Here is a 19,399-nt window from a genome sequence, read left to right on the forward strand (position 1 = left end):
CCCCGGGCCGGGGCCCCAACGGCGGAAGCGGGGAAATAGGAAAGGCGGCGGCGGCGGCGGCGGCCGGGCCTAGCCGGGTTGCCATGGTGACCGCCCTCCCGGAGGCAGGCGAGGCGCCTGCGCAGAACGGCCTCCGACTAGGCCTCTCCTCCTCCTCCTCCGCGCCGCCATGGGCGAGCTGGAGCCGGACGTGGCGCTGCGGGTGCTGGCGGAGGTGGAGGAGCTGGCCGAGGAGGTGATGGGCGGGAGGCAGCAGGTAGGCCTCGGGGCGGGAGGAGGGGGGAGCGGACGACCCCCCCGAAAAGCATCGGGCAGGTGATGGTTCAGCTCACCTTCGTGGCAATAACAAAATAAAAAAATTCCTTCCAGTAGCACCTTAAAGACCAACTGAGTTAGTTCTAGGTATGAGCTTTCGTGTGCATGCACACTTCTTCAGATACACTCAATGTCAGGCTTCCTCAGCTTCCAGGTGGGCGGAGGGTGACGTAGCTGATTATTTTATACACCCCATGGGGGGTGTAATATATATATATGTGTGTGTGTGTGTGTGTGTGTGTGTTGTTGTTTAGTTAGAGTGTGTGTGTAATACACACACACACACATAGATATATATATATATACACACACATATATATATTATACCCCCCATGGGCTGTGTGTGTGTGTGTGTGTGTGTATTACACACACACTCTAACTAAACAACACACACACACACACACACACACACACACACACATATATATATATATATACACACACACACATATATATATTATACCCCCCATGGGCTGTGTGTGTGTGTGTGTAATACACACACACACACACACACACATATACATATATACATACATACATACATATATACATATATTGTTTAAGCAGTAAACAATGTAGTGTGTGTGCGCGCATTACACACACACTCTAACTAATCAACAACACACACACACACACACACACACACATATCAACAACACACACACTATATGTGTGTGTGTCAACAACACACACACTAATCAACAACACACTAATCAACAACACACACACACTAATCAACAACACACACACTAATCAACAACACACTAATCAACAACACACACACACACACACACACACACACACATATATTACACCCCCATGGGCTGTGTATGTGTGTGTGCGTGTATTACACACACACTCTAACTAAACAACAACATACACCCACACACACAGCCCATGGGGGGTGTAATATATATATGTTTGTGTATATATATATATGTGTGTGTGTGTGTGTATGTGTATGTTGTTGTTTAGTTAGTGTGTGTGTGTGTAATATACACACACATACATTGTTTACTGCTTAAACAATATATGTATATATGTATGTATATGTGTGTGTGTGTGTGTATGTGTGTGTGGACGACCAACTGTTGTTATCATTTATTACATTTCTATTCCACCCTTTGGCCGAGGACCACAGTTAAATGCATCCTCATTATTATTATCAGTGCTATTTTTCCTAGAAAAAGAGGTTCCCGAACTGACCATGAACGCCTCCCTTGTTCGCTTATTTAGGCAAGGCTGCCCAGGTGTTTAGAAAGTTGGTGTGTGTTTTAATCTTTTTTTTTTAGTCTTATTGTTTTAACTTTTTGAAAACTTCAGATTACTGTTGTTAATTTCTCCCAGTGATAATTTTATTGCTTTACCTTTTTTTTGTAAACTGCTTTGAGGGTGTGTGTTTTTTACGATCATGATTTTTGCTGATTGTTTCTTACTTGCCATTTTCTGTAAGACCTTAGGATCAGTTAAAAGGTAAAGGTAAAGGACCCCTGATAGTTAAGTCCAGTTGCGAATGACTCTGGGGTTGTGGTGCTCATCTCACTTTACTGGCCGATGGAGCTGGCGTTTGTCTGCAGACAGTTTTTCTGGGTCATGTGGTCAGCATGACTAAGCCGCTTCTGGTGATACCAGAGCAGTGCACAGAAACGCCGTTTACCTTCCTGCCGGAGTGATACCTATTTATCTACAGTCATACCTCATGTTACGTCTGCTTCATGTTACGTTCTTTCAGGTTATGTCCTGCGGCGACCCGGAAGTACCGGAAAGGGTTACTTCCAGGTTTCGCTGCTCTCGCATGTGCAGACACGCAAAATGACGTCATGCGCAGAAGCAGTAAATCGCAACCCGCGCATGCACAGATGTGTCACTGCGGGTTGCATTCTTTTCATGTTGCGAACGGACCTCTGGAATGGATCCCATTTGCAACCAGAGGTATCACTGTACTTGCACTTTGACGTGCTTTCAAACTGCTAGGTTGGCAGGAGCTGGAATAGAGAAACGGGAGCTCGCCCCGTCGTGGGGATTCGAACTGCCAACCTTCTGATTGGCAAGTCCTAGGCTCTGCGGTTCAGACCACAGCACCAACCACCCACGTCCCATATAGGAACACTTAGAACAACATAAAAATAAAATACGGGGATCAGGGGAGCGCTTGTGAACTGGCCTTCATGGAACTCTTGTTGTGACACACCCTGAAGGTTTTTTCTCCATTTCTCCCTTAGATTGTGGATCTGGGTATGAAACAAAATCAGAACCGGGAGGCCCTGAGGGCCCTGAGCAAGGGCATGGAGACTTCAGGTGAGAGGTCTTTTCGAACATCACACATTGCAGTCCATTGTAATTGGCGACAGTTCTCCAGTGCCTTAGGCAGTCTGCCTTTCCCTTTTCAGTCTGTCTACAGAAACCCATTGCCTCCCAGAAGCATATGGCACATGGCAGTTTGAGAGCTCTGATGTCTGTCCAGGTCTTCCTGTATACAGTGGTACCTCGGGTTAAGAGCTTAATTCGTTCTGGAGGTCTGTTCTTAACCTGAAACTGTTCTTAACCTCAAGTACCACTTTAGCCTATGGGGCCTCCTGCTGCTGCCGTGCCGCCGCCGTGCGATTTCTTTTCTCATCCAGAAGCAAAGTTCTTAACCCAAGGTAATACTTCTGGGTTGGCGGAGTTTGTAACCTGAAGCGTACGTAACCCGAGGTACCACTGTACCAGGGTTCCAATAATACCAATGTACCAAAGTATAGGGCAGGTATACCTTGAGCTGTGCTGCTTGCTTTGTAAGTTTTTTTGTTAAAGCAGAACATAAATGTAACTTTCTCCAAGGACCCCAGATTTAGCATGTTTTCCTTGCAACTATCCTGTAAATTACACAAGGCTGACAGCTAAGGAGTTCCCAAGACCTCTTGCATGGAGAAGTGATTTGAACTTGGTGAATGAAGTTCACATTTGTTCCTGCAATTTCGATGTCCTACATGCCTCTATGCTGAATCTAGATTGTCTTGAGACTCCTGTATTTTTCTCTGACCTCCGCCTATTTTATTATTTACTGCTGGAACTATAACTGTAGATGCCACTGTCGGCATCCCAGAGCTAAACCTAATAGAAACTGCCCCTTGCTAAGCCAGCATTATTTTGAAGGATGCGATAGAAAGAATTCAGATAACAGCAAGGGCAATTTTGTTATGTGGAATAACTCTTTCATTTCTTCTTGAGCATTTTGACTAGAGCAAGCTTACCAAATGCAGCTGTCTCCTTCATGCACTGTAAGAGAGCCTAAGATGGTCACCCCAGCATGAAGTGAGAAACAAGCTCATAATTGTAGAAACGAGTAATTGGCTGCAGATGCCGCTGTAGAAGTTGAATGCACCATGCTTACGACAAGTTCCTATATTTTTATTTTATTTTTCCTTTTTTTAATAGATTTTATTAAAGTTTTGAAGGTTACAGAAAGAAAAGTAGAAAAAGTTAAACAAACAAAGCACAAAAACAAAAACAAAAAAACACACAAATCCAACCTTTACATAACTTTCTTTCCTTTGCTTATTTCCTTGACCTCCTCACACCTCCCTTTTTTGTATTCTAGTTCAATTAGATATTTCAGCAAATCCTTTCCATTTGTTTTTATCCTAAAAATTTATCTTGATATACTATAATTTTACATTCTCCTCTTTCACTAATTACCAATCCATTTTTACTTAATCCTTTATAACATTTCTGCTAAAACCACATAGCTTCATTCCAACATCCTTCTAACATTCCTTAATTTTACAATGTTTCTGTAGATAAACTTTAAATTTTTTCCAATCTTCTTCCACCGACTGTTCTCCCTGGTCTCGGATTCTGCCAGTCATTTCCGCAAGTTCCATGTAGTCCAACGACAAGTTCCTATAAGGCCCTATACAGCTCAGGACCAAGTTACTTGTTGACAGACTGCCTTACCTCTTCTGTAAATGTTAAAACCGCTTTTTGATTTTGCCTTAGACTTTCTATATTTGTTAGGTTTGTTTTCAGTTGCTTGCATTTGTATTGTTTTGGGATGTGGTACACTCAGGTGGAGGGGAAATCATCTGAACACCTAGAAGTGTGATGCTTGGAAATTTGAAATACGGTATGTCTTCAGCTCTGTGTTGGGCTGTCTCTTAATAATTAGATCCTTTCCCTCCATACTTGTATAAATAAATCACTTTATAAGGTCAGAAGAATGGCAGTTTCTCTTCTTTTCTCGGTATCAGCTCAATAGAGCAGACAGCAGAAGTTTCATAATCCTGCTTAGTAGCAGGACAGGGAATCAGCCTGATCCCAGTCACGGCTTTTGCGTCATGAATTTTTGCAGTGCTGCTGGTAACTATAAATGCAGATGCCACTACGGGAAATAATGCAGTAACTGTAGAGTTTAGTGATAACTTGTAATAGTTACTGTTAGATTTCACAAATTGCTCTGGCTCCCCGCTCCCTTGCTGCCAGCCTTGAGCCTGCCCGTCCTATCCAAATGTTTTCTGGTGACACGTTAAGTTGGGTGACTAATGTCTGCCGCAAGTGGCAGCCGCGTCTCCTCTTCTCCCCGGGGAAAGATTGTGCTCAGCAAATTCCCTGGCTTCCCTCACACGCAGCAAGCCTTTTGCATTAATGAGGGCAAGGCGGAATAAACGCGCTGGGCCTGCGATGGTGCTTTGCTTCATGCGCGTCTTAGGCCAGGCCTTTGTGCTGCGTCTTTGTCCAACGACAGTGTCTGCTTTACCCCTCTCTTGTGGAATATTTCTCATTCTCAGGAAACTTTTCAGAGTCCATTGATTCCTCCCATCCCAGCCCCACCAACGGGGTTGCATTCAAGTGTAGTGCTAAAGAGACATTTCTGTCAGCCCAGGAATTTCTGTTTGTTCTCACGCTGACGTCCACAAGCACAACAAGTTAGTTGAATACAGCTTCCAGTTTGGTAAGGGGTAGGGCAGATCTGGGTATACAGTCATACCTCGGGTTAAATGTGCTTCAGGTTGAGCGTTTTCAGGGTTACGCTCCGCGGTGACCCGGAAGGAACGGAGCGCGTTACATCTGGGTTTTGCCGCTCGCGCATGCGCAGACGCTCAAAAATGACGTCATGCGCAGAAGCGGCAAATCGCGACCCGCAGATGCGGGTTGCATTCGCTTCAGGATGCGAACGGGGCTCCGGAAGTGATCCCGTTCACATCCAGAGGTACCACTGTACAGTGGTACCTCGGGTTACAGATGCTTCAGGTTACAGATGCTTCAGGTTACAGACTCCACTAACCCAGAAATAGTACCTCGGGTTAAGAACTTTGCTTCAGGATGAGAACAGAAATTGTGCTCTGGCGGTGCATCAGCAGCGGGAGGCCCCATTAGCTAAAGTGGTACCTCAGGTTAAGAACCATTTCAGGTTAAGAACAGACCTCCAGAATGAATTAAGTTCTTAACCCGAGGTACCACTGTATTTATTTTGTTAGGTGGTTGTTCTAATGAGACTTAGAAAGAGACTTAGAAGGTGTTCATGAGCTTTAGGTCAGGCATGACCAAACTTGGCCCTCCAGCTGTTTGGGTACTACAATCTCCATCATCCCTGACCACTGGTCCTGTTAGCTAGGGATGATGGGAGTTGTACTCCCAAAACAGCTGGAGGGCCAAGTTTGGCCATGCCTGCTTTAGGTAATCAGGTAGGACCCGAACCAGTGGATTCAGATGACAAGCAAGGAGATTCCAGCTAAACATTAGGAAGAACTTTCTGATGGAAAGAGTTGTTTGGCAGTGGAAGGGACTCGCTCAGGAGGTTGTGGACTCTCCTTGCCTCCTTGGAGGTTTTTAAGTAGAGATTGGATGATCATCTGCCGTGGGTGTTTCAGTTGAGATTCTTGCATTGCATTGGGTGAGACTTGATGACCCTCAGGGTCCCTTCCCACTCTACAATTCTATGATTCTTTAATGCAGATTCGTTTTCTTGTTTTCAGATAAAGTCATGGTTTGCTTTGGGAACATGTTTGTGCAGTTTGGGAAAGCAAAAACCAAGGACATGTTGCAGAGAGGTAAGAGCCCCGTTACGTTTTCTGTCATCTGCATGGAAAAATCTGTGGTTTCGAGAGCCAAGTCAATTTGCAGTTCATGATCTTGGTTCTCTTTTCATAGTTTGTACCATCTTAGCAGCTTTGTGCTGATGTGGTAGATGCCGTCTGAGTGCATGCTAGCTTCTAAGGTTTTGTCACATGCTGTCAAACTTTTGCCCGCACCTTGCAATTATGAGGCTTGTCAACCAGCTTGATATTATTTAAAATGAAAGCTGAGATTCTCAAAGTGCCGGTTGGGGGATGATTGTCCCCAGAGACAGAGGGGGGAAGAAGCTGAGCAACTGACCACTGAAGGGGAAAGAGGACTTTGTCAAAAGCCTTACTGAAATCAAGATACACTATGTCCACAGCATTCCCCTGATCCCCCAAGCTTGTAACTCTACGAGAAATGAGATTAACCTGCCATGACTTGTTTTCGAGGAACCCATGCTGGGTCTTAGTAATCACAGCATCCTTTTCTAACTGCTAACCGTTTAATTATCTGCTGTGGGACATTTCCTAGTATCGATGTCAAGGTGACCAGTTGGTAGTTACCTGAGTCTTCTCCCCCCCCCCCCTTTTTGAAGATGGGGACAACGTTGTATTAACTGTGTGTGTTTCTAGAGAATCTAAATAAATTAAATAACAACAGCTTTTGAGGCCTAAAGTGACTGAAGCAAATCAGCCAAATTGTACATTACACAGAGCCCCATAACTGTTACCCAGCCAGCCTTGAGGGAAAATCCCATCCTCCTTTCAAATGCAACTGTATTATTTATTCGTATTTATTTACCAAAATATTTGTATACCGTTGTATCATAGAAATATATCAGCAGTTTACAACAGTGTATTAGTTTAGTATTCGTATAATTAGTATTAGTAGTGTACAGCAAAATCCATGTGTTGGAATTTTATTGAAATTGTTGGTGTGCAAGAGATGTCCCCAAATTGTTGTGTTTAGTTGCAGTAAATAAAAATCTTTGGCTTGTAGTCACCAGTGAGATGTAATTCATACTGGTTTAAACTGAAGCTTTAATGGGAACTGCCAACCTAGCAGTTCGAAAGCACGTCAAAGTGCAAGTAGATAAATAGGTACCGCTCCGGCGGGAAGGTAAACGGCATTTCCGTGCGCTGCTCTGGTTCGCCAGAAGCGGCTTAGTCATGCTCGCCACATGACCCGGAAGCTGTACGCCGGCTCCCTCAGCCAGTAAAGCGAGATGAGCGCCACAACCCCAGAGTCGGCCACGACTGGACCTAATGGTCAGGGGTCCCTTTACCTTTAATGAGTTGAAAGGTGGGGCAGCATCTTAATACAACACAATGGCAAGCTTTCCAGTGCAAAGAAAGAGTCCTACCACAGTGCTTGCACCCAAGAGACAAAGCAGGGAGTAAAGTGGATTAATTCAGGTAGTGAGTCTTAAATCTTCCAGATGACATGTCACTGCTTTTTCTCCAGATCAAGAACTCCTAGATGAAGAAATAGCCAAGTTGCGGAAGGAGTTGAAAGTGAAAGTCAACCGCCTCTTGGAAGCTCAAGGTATTTGCCAAACAGGCTGGAATAAGGTGGCTGTGTTTGATGGGGAACAATGGGTTGGCTGGCTCTTGATCAAGTGCTCAGGGCTTAGAAGTTGCCTTCTTGCCTCCACTCTTCATGCCATCTCGATCAGCAATAGTGGTTTGGGATAACCATAGTGGTTTGGGGTGAGCAGGATTATTCTTTTAAGAACAGGTGTACGCTTATAAATATCTGAGAATAGGCTGGTTCAAGTCTACTTATTGGGGTGTTCTCCTCTATAAGCTAAGCAAGGGGTGTAGTGGAAGCTGAGGCGAGGCAGGGTAATTTTATTGGTTTTTGTTTAGTTTAGATCTTGCCCTTCCTCTCATTGGACCTCAGGGCAGCAAACACATCAATAATCAAACAAAAGAAATACAACAGCCACGCAACGCTCTAAAAACAATGATCTCAGGGACAATGTCTTTCAACCATCAAATGTCTGGGTGAATAGGAACGTTTTGAGATTTCCCCCGAAAGTCAGTAATGAGGGAGACAAGTGCACCTCATCTAGAGGAGGGCATTCTACAAATGGGGAACTACCACTGAAAAGGCCCTGTCACTGGTCAATATCAACCAGGCAGCCATGAGACCTGGCAGAGACTCAGAAGACCTTGGACCTTCCCTACTGCTGGGGAGTGCTCTGGAACAGCCTACTTTGTGGTCAAAGTGTTTCCTCCATGGAATGAGACAATTGTAAGAAAAGGCTTCTGCCAAACAACAGCGACAACAAAATTTCTCGTACCATGTCCATTTGACTGGGTTGCCCCAGCCATTCCGGGTGGCTTCCAATGAAGTACAAAGGAAAGCTATAAATGAGTCCTAGTGTGAGGTAGGGAGGTTTTCATCTTGGCCACCCCTGCAGCAGTCTCGACCTGGGATCACGCCCCACACACCTACTATTTGCACAGAAACGCTCCCATTTCTGCCAATCAAAGCTTTTCTTTCAGCGCAAATTGCAGGATTTCTTTTGGGGAGGGGAGATCCGATTTGGGATTGCAGCATGGAGCAAAAGGTTTTAAACTTCCATTGTGGGAGGGGGGGGCATGGGGTTCCCCCACCTGCCCTGTACCTTTTGAAATTCATTCGCATGATGGTTAGCTGTGTGAAGGATGCCTCGCCTAGTTTGTATGGTTTCCGCCGTCTAAATCCCTTTCCCTCCTACCCTCCTATCAGTGTCCAGGGGAGGATGCATCATTAAGCAAAGCTTTAGCCGCATTGCCACAGCGGAATGTTTTTTTCTTCTTCATCCCTTATTGACAGTTCATAAAGCTGCAGGGCCTGAAGGTCGCTGAGTCCCTCATGCTATTCCAGAGCACCAGGCTCCTTCTTTCCTCTCCCCGTCCCCCACCAAAGAGGCTGTAGTCTTCTAAGCGTCCTTTGGCAGAAACTGAATCAATTCAAACTGTATTTGCTCACCTCTGTCCCAGCTCCAAGCTTCTTGGGCCAAAAGTTTGTCCTTTACCGTTGAGCACTTCACAGCCAGTGATGGTACATCTCTAGTCCCCAGCAATCCAGGCAAGGGAGCCAAAGCCACACTTTGCAAAAGAAGCTGCAAATTCCCCAGTGGCTTGGCTGCTGCTTCGTCTATGGCTCCTCCCAGCCTTTTTAACACTCTTCATCTCCTTGCTCTTTCCTATTTTTTTTAAAAATATTTTTATTAAGAATTTCAACATAACAATTTATCAAAAATACATCATCCTCATTCCCCCCCCAATTTTCCCCTCCCCCCCCCAAAAAAAACCCACCAACCCACCCCCAGACTTTCCTCAGCTCCTCTCTCTGGTTTTTCAGCACATATTATTCTCTGCATATTATTAAATGGTAAAGATCCTTAATTTATCTGTCCATATGTTACCAATGAAAAAGTTGTGTATGTTTATTCAAACCCTGCCAAGGAGTCCAGTTCATTTTGTTGTTCCTTTAAATACTTTGTAATAGGTTCCCATTCGTCTTTAAAGTCACACTTGTCCTTATCACGTAGTTTGTGTGTCAATTTCGCCAATTCCGCGTAGTCCATCAATTTTTCTTGCCACAGTTCTTTGGTCGGGATTTCCTCGTTCTTCCATCCTTGTGCTATTAAGACTCTTGCCGCCGTTGTCGCGTCCATAAAGATGTTTTTCAGTTTCCTTGGCAGGTCTTGTCCTACAATTCCCTAACAAAAATGCTTCAGGCTTTTTTTACAAATGTTAATTGGAACATTTTCTTCAACTCATTATATATCATTTCCCAATTTTTAAAATTTTTTACTACAGTCTCACCACATATGGTAAAAAGTCCCTTCTTTTTCCTTACATTTCCAACATGTGTTTGAGCCAGTTTTATACATTCTTCCTATCTGCACTGGTATTATATACCATCTGTACATCATTTTCATGTAATCCTTGCTCTTTCCAAAGGTAAGCCAGAGCTGAAAGGCTACAGCCTGAAGCCCTTGAGTGCCGAAGAGATGCGGTTCATGAGAAACGTGGTGGATGGTTGAAGCGGCTTCCTGGTGCGGATTTAGCAGCCGCCTCCTGCACAGAAAAAACTTGAGAGAACTGCTCGCTTTTCAAAAGGCAGATTCATGTATGCCTGAAGAGGGGGTTTCCTGAGCTGTTGAGCATCTGATCCCTGGCATCCTTTGTTGGAGAGGTTTGGGCTTGGGTGAAGCAAAATGCTCAAGCTGGTGTCCTTCTGCAGTTTTGACAGTCTGACTGAAGCACAAGCATTGAAGCCCAAAGAGTAAGAGGTTGCAATGTTGTCATCGTAAGATGGGTTGCTGAGTTCCGACTGCTGGAAAGGAAGCGGCAGGAACAGGGCACTATGCACACGTCTTTGTACTAATAAATTGTATGCTCAAATCCAAAAGCGGTGTGGCGATGGAAAGTGTTCTTTTGTTCAGCTTGCTCGTGTTAAGATTCTTCGCCCGAGCTCATCAATTCCTATGTGTTAAAACTCTGGGCACAAAGCCCAGAAAGCCACACATGCCCCTTTTGCCCAACAGGCTGTCTTGCTGTGGGAAGGGGGTTGTGAGCCAGGTGTGCGAAAACGCCAAACGGCACAGCTGGGAATGCTTGCCTCCTCCCTCAGCTCCTGCCAAACACCTGGCCCTTCTGCGCAGCTTCTTCCAGCTTAAAATTGGGCGTGCGGTATGGAACTGTAGGTGCTGATCATTGGTTTAAGTCAGCGTAATCGAGCCCGGGAATCCTGGCTTTGCCCGAGCTCTTGTCTCTTTCAACCTGCACCTTGTGTTACCAGTAGGTGGCAAACTTCTCCACTCCCGGCTTTCCAAAAGAAGCTTCATCCTGTACGTTAAATGACCGCATTAACCAGTACAGTGGTACCTTGGTTTACGAACTTAATCTGTTCCGGAAGTCCGTTCTTAAACCGAAACCGTTCTTAAACGGAGGCACCCTTTCCCTAATGAGGCCTCCCGCCGCTGGTGCCCTTCCACAGTTTGGATTCCGTTCTTAGACCGAGGTAAAGTTCGCAAACCGGGACACTACTTCCAGTTTTGCGGAGTTCATAAACCGAATAGTTCGTAAACAGGGTTGTTCTTAAACCAAGGTACCACTGTAGTTTCCATTTCCATGAGGGTGCTGAGGAGTCTAGTGGGGACGTAGCTTTAGAGATAAGATTCTGTGAAGTCACTTGTAATCCTGGCCTGGACATCCACCAATCCTCTTCCTGGAAGCCTGCTGTGGCTCCGGTCTTCCCACTCTCACATTGTATTTATTTTATGTAAAATCCTCCGGGTACATTTCTGCTTCTTTGACGATGAAATCACCAGAGCTTTATGGAATAGGCGTCATGGCAAGCTCACACACATGTCCATCAACAGTAGGCAGATCCCTTAAGCTCCAGAGAAGACAAAGAGCTCGGCAGCAACGGAACAGAATGGAAGTTACTGTGGTGATTTGTCTTGGCGCTAGGGAGCAGCTACTGCGGGTGGCATTGCCTAAGTGGGTAGGGGGTTACTGGTTCTTGCTTTTATTAGGTATTTTGTGTTTTTTATCTTGTATAATTCTCTTGTGACCCACCCTGAGATCTACAGATGAAGGGCAGTTACATATTTAGTAAATTTAAAAAAATTAAGAAAGAATGTCAAAGGATTAAGCGACGCAATCCCATGATGGACCTGTGTGGTTGGACAAAGGTCACTTGTGACCGCAAACCCAGGAATGAGGAACCTCTGGCCTTCAAGATATTGCTAGACTACAACTCCCATCATCCCTCAGCAGCAGTCATGCTGCCTTGGGCTGATATCAGTAGCATGTGGAAGCCCACAGACTTCTTATCACTGCTGTCGTTTTCCTGTGTCTTGAAACTTTCAAAATGTCCCTTGAGCCCAAACTTGTAGGTGAGCAGGGCTCTTGGAGCATTCACAACACCAGCCATCAAGTGGCAGCCCGTGGTGCGGTGAAAGCTGATCGGTGCTGCCAGGGGACGGTAGCAATGAGCATCCACTCCCAGAAGAGGTGTTGAGATCAGGTTATCTCACTTGAGGGGGTGAATGATGTCCAGCTGCATCTGAAAGTGCTATTCCTGGCTCCACCACCCCTGTGTTGCTCCTGCTGACAGGCTCAAAACTCTATTCTGCTTCTTGAGAAAAGCCGGGGATTCTCTGTACACAATCCAGTTTCTGTTCAGGGTGGTACCTTGGTACTCAAAACAACTTGGAACCCAAACACTGCAAACCCGGAAGTAAGTGTTCCAGTTTTTTTTTTCAAAAGCCAAACATGCTCCATTTTGAGTGTTACGCTTCCGATTCGAGTGCCACACTTCTATTTTGAGTGTCACACTTCCGTTTTGAGTGTTACGCTGAGGTCTGTCTGTTTTTGCTATTTATTTTCCTTTTTTGTTTTTGCGGTTCTTTTGTTTTTGTGACTGTGTGGGACCCAGTTCAGCTACTTATTGGTGGTGTGACTGCAGTACATGGTTTATTGCTTTCATTTTACAGATCAGTGGTCTTGTTACATAGTAAAATTCATGTTAAATTGCTGTTTTAGGGGTGGGTTTTTAAAAGTCTGGAACAGATTAATCCATTTTGCATTACCTTCTGTGGGAAAGCGCACCTTGGTTTTGGAACGCTTTGGTTTTAGAACAGACTTCCGGAACGGATTAAGTTTGAGAACCAAGGTACCACTGCATGTATATATCCAACCTTTAAACTGGAACCTGAGCAAACCCATCCTCTGAAGCTTTGTGCTTTGGTTATGAGATAGGTAGAGGTAAAGGGACCCCTGACCATTAGCTCCAGTCGTGGCCGACTCTGGGGTTGCGGCGCTCATCTCACTTTAATGGCCGAGGGAGCCGGCGTACAGCTTCCGGGTCATGTGGCCAGCATGACTAAGTCGCTTCTGGCGAACCAGAGCAGCGCATGGAAACGCCATTTACCTTCCTGCCGGAGTGGTACCTATTTATCTACTTGCACTTTGCTGTGCTTTCGAACTGCTAGGTTGGCAGGAGCAGGGACCGAGCAATGGGAGCTCACCCCGTCACAGGGATTCGAACTGCCGACCTTCTGATTGGCAAGTCCTAGGCTCAGTGGCAAGTCCTAGGCTTCATTCCTTATAGCAGTGAGTGTGCAAAAGGGAAGGAAGGGATCCACTCCCAGGGAAACAGTTATAGAGGACCAGCAGGTTGTTCTGGTGTGCTCTGCCTCGCTGCCACCCCATAACACTATTCTCTAGTCAAGAACCAAAGGGACAAGTTTCTGGGTCCTTAGCAGTACTAAGGCATTAACTTTTATTCATGCTTGCTGCAATGCATTTTAGTCAAGGCGGTGGGTCTTTAGGTGGGACGCATCACTCTTTTCAGCCTTGCATGTGGATGGTGCCAGTTGATTTGCTGCAATCAGTTGGCAGAGCAACAATTGTATTCCTCCCCTGGCTGTCGCCCCCACGGATGCTGTCCATGTTAAGCACTGCTTGAACCTGGCCAGGTGAGTAGTGCACCATCTGCCTGCTCAAAAACACGGTGCAATAGACCCGGCTTTTGCAACATGCCCAGGTTAAAAGCTGTTCAGTGTCCAGTGCTTGGTCAGCCTGCTGGGAAAGGGAATCTTCTCAACAGCGCACCTGAAGCTCCCCAAAGTGGAGGAAATCCCTGCAGACACATAACTGAGGCAGCAAAGCCGGCAAGGACCTCACTTCAACTCCAGAGCCAGGGACCCCCCCTCCCCCGACATCTGACCATTTATCCGCTGCAATGTTTAAACTTTCTGCTGCGTCTGAAAAGACTTGAAAAGCTGCCTCAGCTGTTTCTTCCTGTCATTGTTGTAGCCTGAAATGAAAGCGATAACAAGGTGTTACATGTGACTTGTCCCCTCCATGAAGCTAAGAGATAATCTGCCTCTCTGGCTGAGCTGTGGTTCAGTCAGTTTGAAAGTGTGCCCCCAGGAAACGCTGCAGGAGCTTCTCGCCCCCACCTTAGTACTACCTGACAGCCTGTGATAGGCGCTGAGACTGATGGAGTTGGAGGTGGGAAGAGAGAGCCAAGTCTCCTCAAATCAGCATCAAGCAAAGAACGGAACACAACACCGTGATAATCTGTACTGTGTGCCTTTTGGGAAGCTATTCAAGTGAAATGGGTGGTGAAGTTGAGGGGGTTGCGGTGGCCTAAAGCAGCAACGCATAAGGGATTTTAGAAAAAGTAGTATGATAATATCAGTATCATCTCCAAGAATATTGAATGAATCGCCAGCAGCAACTTAAAAGAGCTAGGCTGATTCAAAAACAACTACCCTGAATTAACCTGTCAAGATCTATTCCCATAATTCCTGCTCTGGAGCGTAGGACGTGAACCAATGGATTCAAGTTACAGTCATACCTCGAGTTGAATGTGCTTCAGGTTGAGCGCTTTCGGGTTGCGCTCTGCGGCAACCCGGAAGTAATGGAGCGCACACAGATGCTCAAAATGACGGCACGCGCATGCGCGGAAGCGACAAAACGCGACCCGCGCACGTGCAGACATGCCCTCGCGTCTTGTGTTCCATTCAGGATGCGAACGGGGCTCCGGAACGGATCCCGTTCACACCCTGAGGTACCACTGTACAAGAAAGGAGATTCTGACTAAACATCAGGGAAAACTTTCTGACAGTAGGAGCTGTTTGACAGTGGAACCGTCTCCCTCGGAGGTTGGGGACTCTCCTTGGAGGCTTTTAAGCAGAGGTTGGCCATCTGTCATGGATGCTTTAGCAGAGATTCCTGCATTGCAGGGTGTGGGACTAGGTGGGACCCCTGGGAAGGGAAGGGACCAGGAGAAAACACACTTGCTCTATAATTCTATGCCTCAGGATTCTGTCCTCTCCCCCATGCTTTTCAACATCTACATGCAGCTGCTGGGAGAGATCATCAGGGGGTTTGGGCTGGGTGTTCATCAATATGCAGATGATACCCAGCTCTACCTCTCTTTCAAATCAGAACCAGCGAAGGCGGTGAAGGTCCTGTGTGAGTGCCTGGAGGCGGTTGGAGGATGGATGGCGGCTAATGGATTGGGGCTGAATCCTGACAAGACAGAAGTACTGCTCTTGGGGGACAGGAGACGGGAGGGTGTGGAGGACTCCCTGGTCCTGAATGGGTAACTGTGCCCCTGAAGGACCAGGTGTGCAGCCTGGGAGTCATTTTGGAGGCGCAGGTCAATTCTGTGTCCAGGGCAACTGTCTACCAGCTCCACCTAGCACGCAGGCTGAGACCACAGATTGTCTCGCCAGAGTGGTACATGCTCTAGTTATCTCCCACTTGGACTACTGCAATGTGCTCTACGTGGGGCTACCTTTGAAGGTGACCCGGAAACTACAACTAATTCAGAATGCGGCAGCTAGACTGGTGACTGGGAGCGGACGCCGAGACCACATAACACCGGACTTGAAAAATCTACATTGGCTCCCAGTATGTTTCCAAGCACAATTCAAAGTGTTGGTGCTGACCTTTAAAGCCCTAAACGGCCTCGGTCCAGTATACCTGATGGAGCATCTCCACCCCCATTGTTCAGCCCGGACACTGAGGTCCAGGGCCGAGGGCCTTCTGGCGGTTCCCTCACTGCGAGAAGCCAAGTTACAGGAAACCAGGCAGAGGGCCTTCTTGGTAGTGGCACCCACCCTGTGGAACGCCCTCCCGCCAGATGTCAAAGAGAAGAACAACTACCAGACATTTAGAAGACATATGAAGGCAGCCCTCTTTAGGGAAGCTTTTAATGTTTAAAAGACTACTGTATTTTAGTACTTTGTTGGAAGTACTAAAGTACTTTGTTGGAAGCCGCCCAGAGTGGTGGGAAAATAATAATAATAATAATAATAATAATAATAATAATAATAATAATAAAAAATTAAAAATTACTATGATCCCAGCCACCGCTCTCCAGTGCTGAGATGGGTTTGACACATCTGGGGGTGGGGAAACTGCAACGCCTACAGCCCCCACCCTGCCTATGTCTCCTAAGAGCCACTCAGCTGAATACCTAGGTGGGTGTTTGCAACAAAGCCGTTCATGGGTGTGTCCAGATTCCCATCTTCTCTGCTGACGGGACCATCGTTCCAGATTAGGTCAAAGCCTCCGACACGCTTCTCCTTCCCCGTCAACCTGTAGGAGCAAACGCTTGAGAGTCAATGGCTGGCCTGTATTCTTTGCTCTGCATCTCCCCTCCTGGGATGGATTTGCTCATCCAAGCTCCAACCTTGGAGGGGATGTCAAGATGTCAGCTGGGGAGCACAGAGGCGAGTTTAGCACTTATCCGTCTCCTGTACAAGGGCTGCATGCCATTGAGAATTCAGAAAACTGCTTCTGGTGATCACCCTAGAACAGAGTGGTCCACCAGGAGGGCAACCAAAATGGTCAAAGGCCTGGAAACGATGCCTTATGAGGAACGGCTAAGGGAGCTGGGCATGTTTAGCCTGGAGAAGAGGAGGTTAAGGGGTGATATGATAGCCATGTTCAAATATATAAAAGGATGTCACATAGAGGAAGGAGAAAGGTTGTTTTCTGCTGCTCCAGAGAAGCGGACACGGAGCAATGGTTCCAAACTACAAGAAAGAAGATTCCACCTAAACATTAGGAAGAACTTCCTGACAGTAAGAGCTGTTTGACAGTGGAATTTGCTGCCAAGGAGTGTGGTGGAGTCTCCTTTGGAGGTCTTTAAGCAGAGGCTTGACAACCATATGTCAGGAGTACTCTGATGGTGTTTCCTGCTTGGCAGGGGGTTGGACTCGATGGCCCTTATGGTCTCTTCCAACTCTAGGATTCTATGATTCTACCTGGTTTATTGACCCAGCACTTTCCTGGCAAGGTGTGTTGGCATATATCGTCTTCCTTAATTGCCCCGAGTCTTTTAAAGGGAGTGGATTAGGAACACAAATAAACTGTGCTTCGGCTGCCCGCTTATTAATTGCATCGAACTGGAAAGGGGGGAAAGTACCAACAGTAAGGGAATGGCAGAATAAGTTATTAGACTATGCAGAATTGGCTCAATTGACAGATAGATTAAGGGGAAATACAAAACAATCATTCACGCAAAAAATGGGATATGTTTAAGAAATGCCTACAAAAATATAACAACGACGTAACATCTATGGCAGAGTTTGAATGACCCTTGTGTAACTTAAATACTACTAAGCAAGGAAAAATGGTACAATATGTTATATGAAAGTACTAGAAACTATAGTAAGAGTAAGTTAAGAAGTATAAGTACATTCAATGTTGTAAATGTAATTTACATCGGGAAATGACGGGAAGTCTGTTTTCATATAATTTAGTTTACTGGATTTTTATTTTGGTTCATTTTTGTTTAGTTAGAAATGATAAGAAAAGAGCATGTACAAATACAAGTTTAAATCAATATTTAATGGTATAATTATTTAAGGCTGTACATGTACCTAAGATTGTGTATGGATGTCAATTAATAATAATAAAATTTATTTAAAAACAAACAAGCTTTGCTTCAAGAGGAATCCAGGAAGAAGTTCCTGAAAAAGGAGGCTGGAGAGACTGAGTAGGACCGGGTGGTTTTGCAGAAAGATGGTTGACACAGGAAAACAAGTGGTTTGAAACATCTCCCATGAACTTGGCTTTGATGCACTGCATAAGATTAAGGGTTGCAGCACTTGAGAATGCAGGAAAACAGTGGGAGTCGTAAGCTATGCACATGTCTTGTTGCTTATTTCCATAGGGCAAAGACTCCTGCTGCACCCTCAGGTGGATCGACAGTGTTGAAGGCACACTATAAAGGTTAGCAGAGCCAACTGAGAGTCCCATGGACTGCAAGAAGATCAAACCTCTCCATTCTGAAGGAAATCAGCCCTGAGTGCTCACTGGTAGGACAGATCCTGAAGCTAAGGCTCCAATACTTTGGCCACCTCATGAGAAGAGAAGACTCCCTGGAAAAGGGAAACAAAAAAAAATTCCTTCCAGTAGCACCTTAAAGACCAACTAAGTCAGTTCTTGGTATGAGCTTTCGTGTGCATGCACACTTCTTCAGATACGGTATCTTCTTCAGATACGGTATCTTCTTCAGATACGGCACACTTCTTCAGATACGGTATCTGAAGAAGTGTGCATGCACACGAAAGCTCATACCAAGAACTGACTTAGTTGGTCTTTAAGGTGCTACTGGAAGGAATTTTTTTTTGTTTTGACTATGGCAGACCAACACGGCTACCTATCTGTAACTGGAAAAGGGAAAGATGGAGGGCACAAGGAGAAGGGGACGACAGAGGACGAGATGGTGGGACAGTGTTCTCGAAGCTACCAGCATGAGTTTGACCAAACTGCGGGAGGCAGTGGAAGACAGGAGTCTCTGGTCCAGGGGGTCACGAAGAGTCGGACACGACTAAACGACTCAACAGCAACAGAGCCAACTGAAATGACAGGCACGAGGCACACACGCTAAGTGCTCTACTCACCTGCCCTCCATGTCCACTATGTTCAGGGTGTCCTCCAGAAGATGGGTCTTGAGTTCATAGTCCTCCTGGCTGCTGGCCGTGAGGGAGGGGGAAGCATTAACTTCGAGAAGCCACCTGCCAAGGACAGCAAAAGAGAGCAATGGGGGCTGGAAGGGGCTGAGAGCCATTGTGGTGTAGTGGTTAAGAGCGATAGACTCGTAATCTGGTGAACCGGGTTTGATTCCCTGTTCCTCCACCTGCAGCTACTGGGTGACTTTGGGCCAGTCACACTTCTCTGAAGTCTCTCAGCCCCACTCACCTCACAGAGTGTTTGTTGTGGGGGAGGAAGGGAAAGGAGAATGTTAGCCGCTTTGGGACTCCTTCGGGTAGTGATAAAGCGGGATATCAAATCCAAACTCTTCTTCCTCTTCTTCTTCTTCTTCTTCTTCTTCTTTGTGTGCTTAACGCACCCGGAGCTAAGGAGATCGGGCTTGTGGCTTGTCTTTTCATCGTGGATCTGTGCGGTTTGGTGAAGGGGAGGGGGTTCACCGATGCAAAACTGCCCTGTGGAGGCTGACTGGTTGATACGGGTGCGAGAGGTGCATTCCCTTCTCCTCCTGCGACGAG

General features: G+C 46.1%; 2 protein-coding genes and 1 long non-coding RNA gene across 5 annotated transcripts in view; 2 read left to right on the forward strand and 1 right to left on the reverse strand.

Moving 5' to 3' along the window:
* The window catches only part of LOC309345239, a 147,139-nt gene that overhangs the window by 18,726 nt on the left and 109,014 nt on the right, over positions 1-19,399 (forward strand). The window lies entirely within an intron of this gene.
* On the forward strand, positions 69-10,764 carry PDRG1 (p53 and DNA damage regulated 1). The gene is given in 6 exon segments (XM_081868167.1): positions 69-152; positions 155-256; positions 2,538-2,613; positions 6,270-6,344; positions 7,819-7,899; positions 10,314-10,764. Coding segments are annotated over 6 exon segments (486 nt in total). The 5' UTR covers positions 69-83; the 3' UTR covers positions 10,397-10,764.
* The window catches only part of TTLL9 (tubulin tyrosine ligase like 9), a 52,303-nt gene continuing 46,513 nt past the window's right edge, over positions 13,610-19,399 (reverse strand). For 2 of the 3 annotated variants that reach the window (XM_081867893.1, XM_081867892.1), the window contains exons 12-14: positions 18,794-18,907; positions 16,357-16,478; positions 13,610-14,181 (exon numbers count right to left, since the gene is read on the reverse strand). In XM_081867893.1, coding sequence (XP_081724019.1) covers positions 14,111-14,181; positions 16,357-16,478; positions 18,794-18,907 — 307 coding nt within the window. In that variant the 3' untranslated portion in view covers positions 13,610-14,110. The remainder of the gene's footprint in view (positions 14,182-16,356; positions 16,479-18,793; positions 18,908-19,399) is intronic. The other variant, XM_081867894.1, reaches the window with a different exon arrangement.

The sequence above is a fragment of the Podarcis erhardii genome (assembly GCF_964252035.2).
Source record: "Podarcis erhardii genome assembly, chromosome: 6".
Classification (NCBI taxonomy): domain Eukaryota; kingdom Metazoa; phylum Chordata; class Lepidosauria; order Squamata; family Lacertidae; genus Podarcis; species Podarcis erhardii.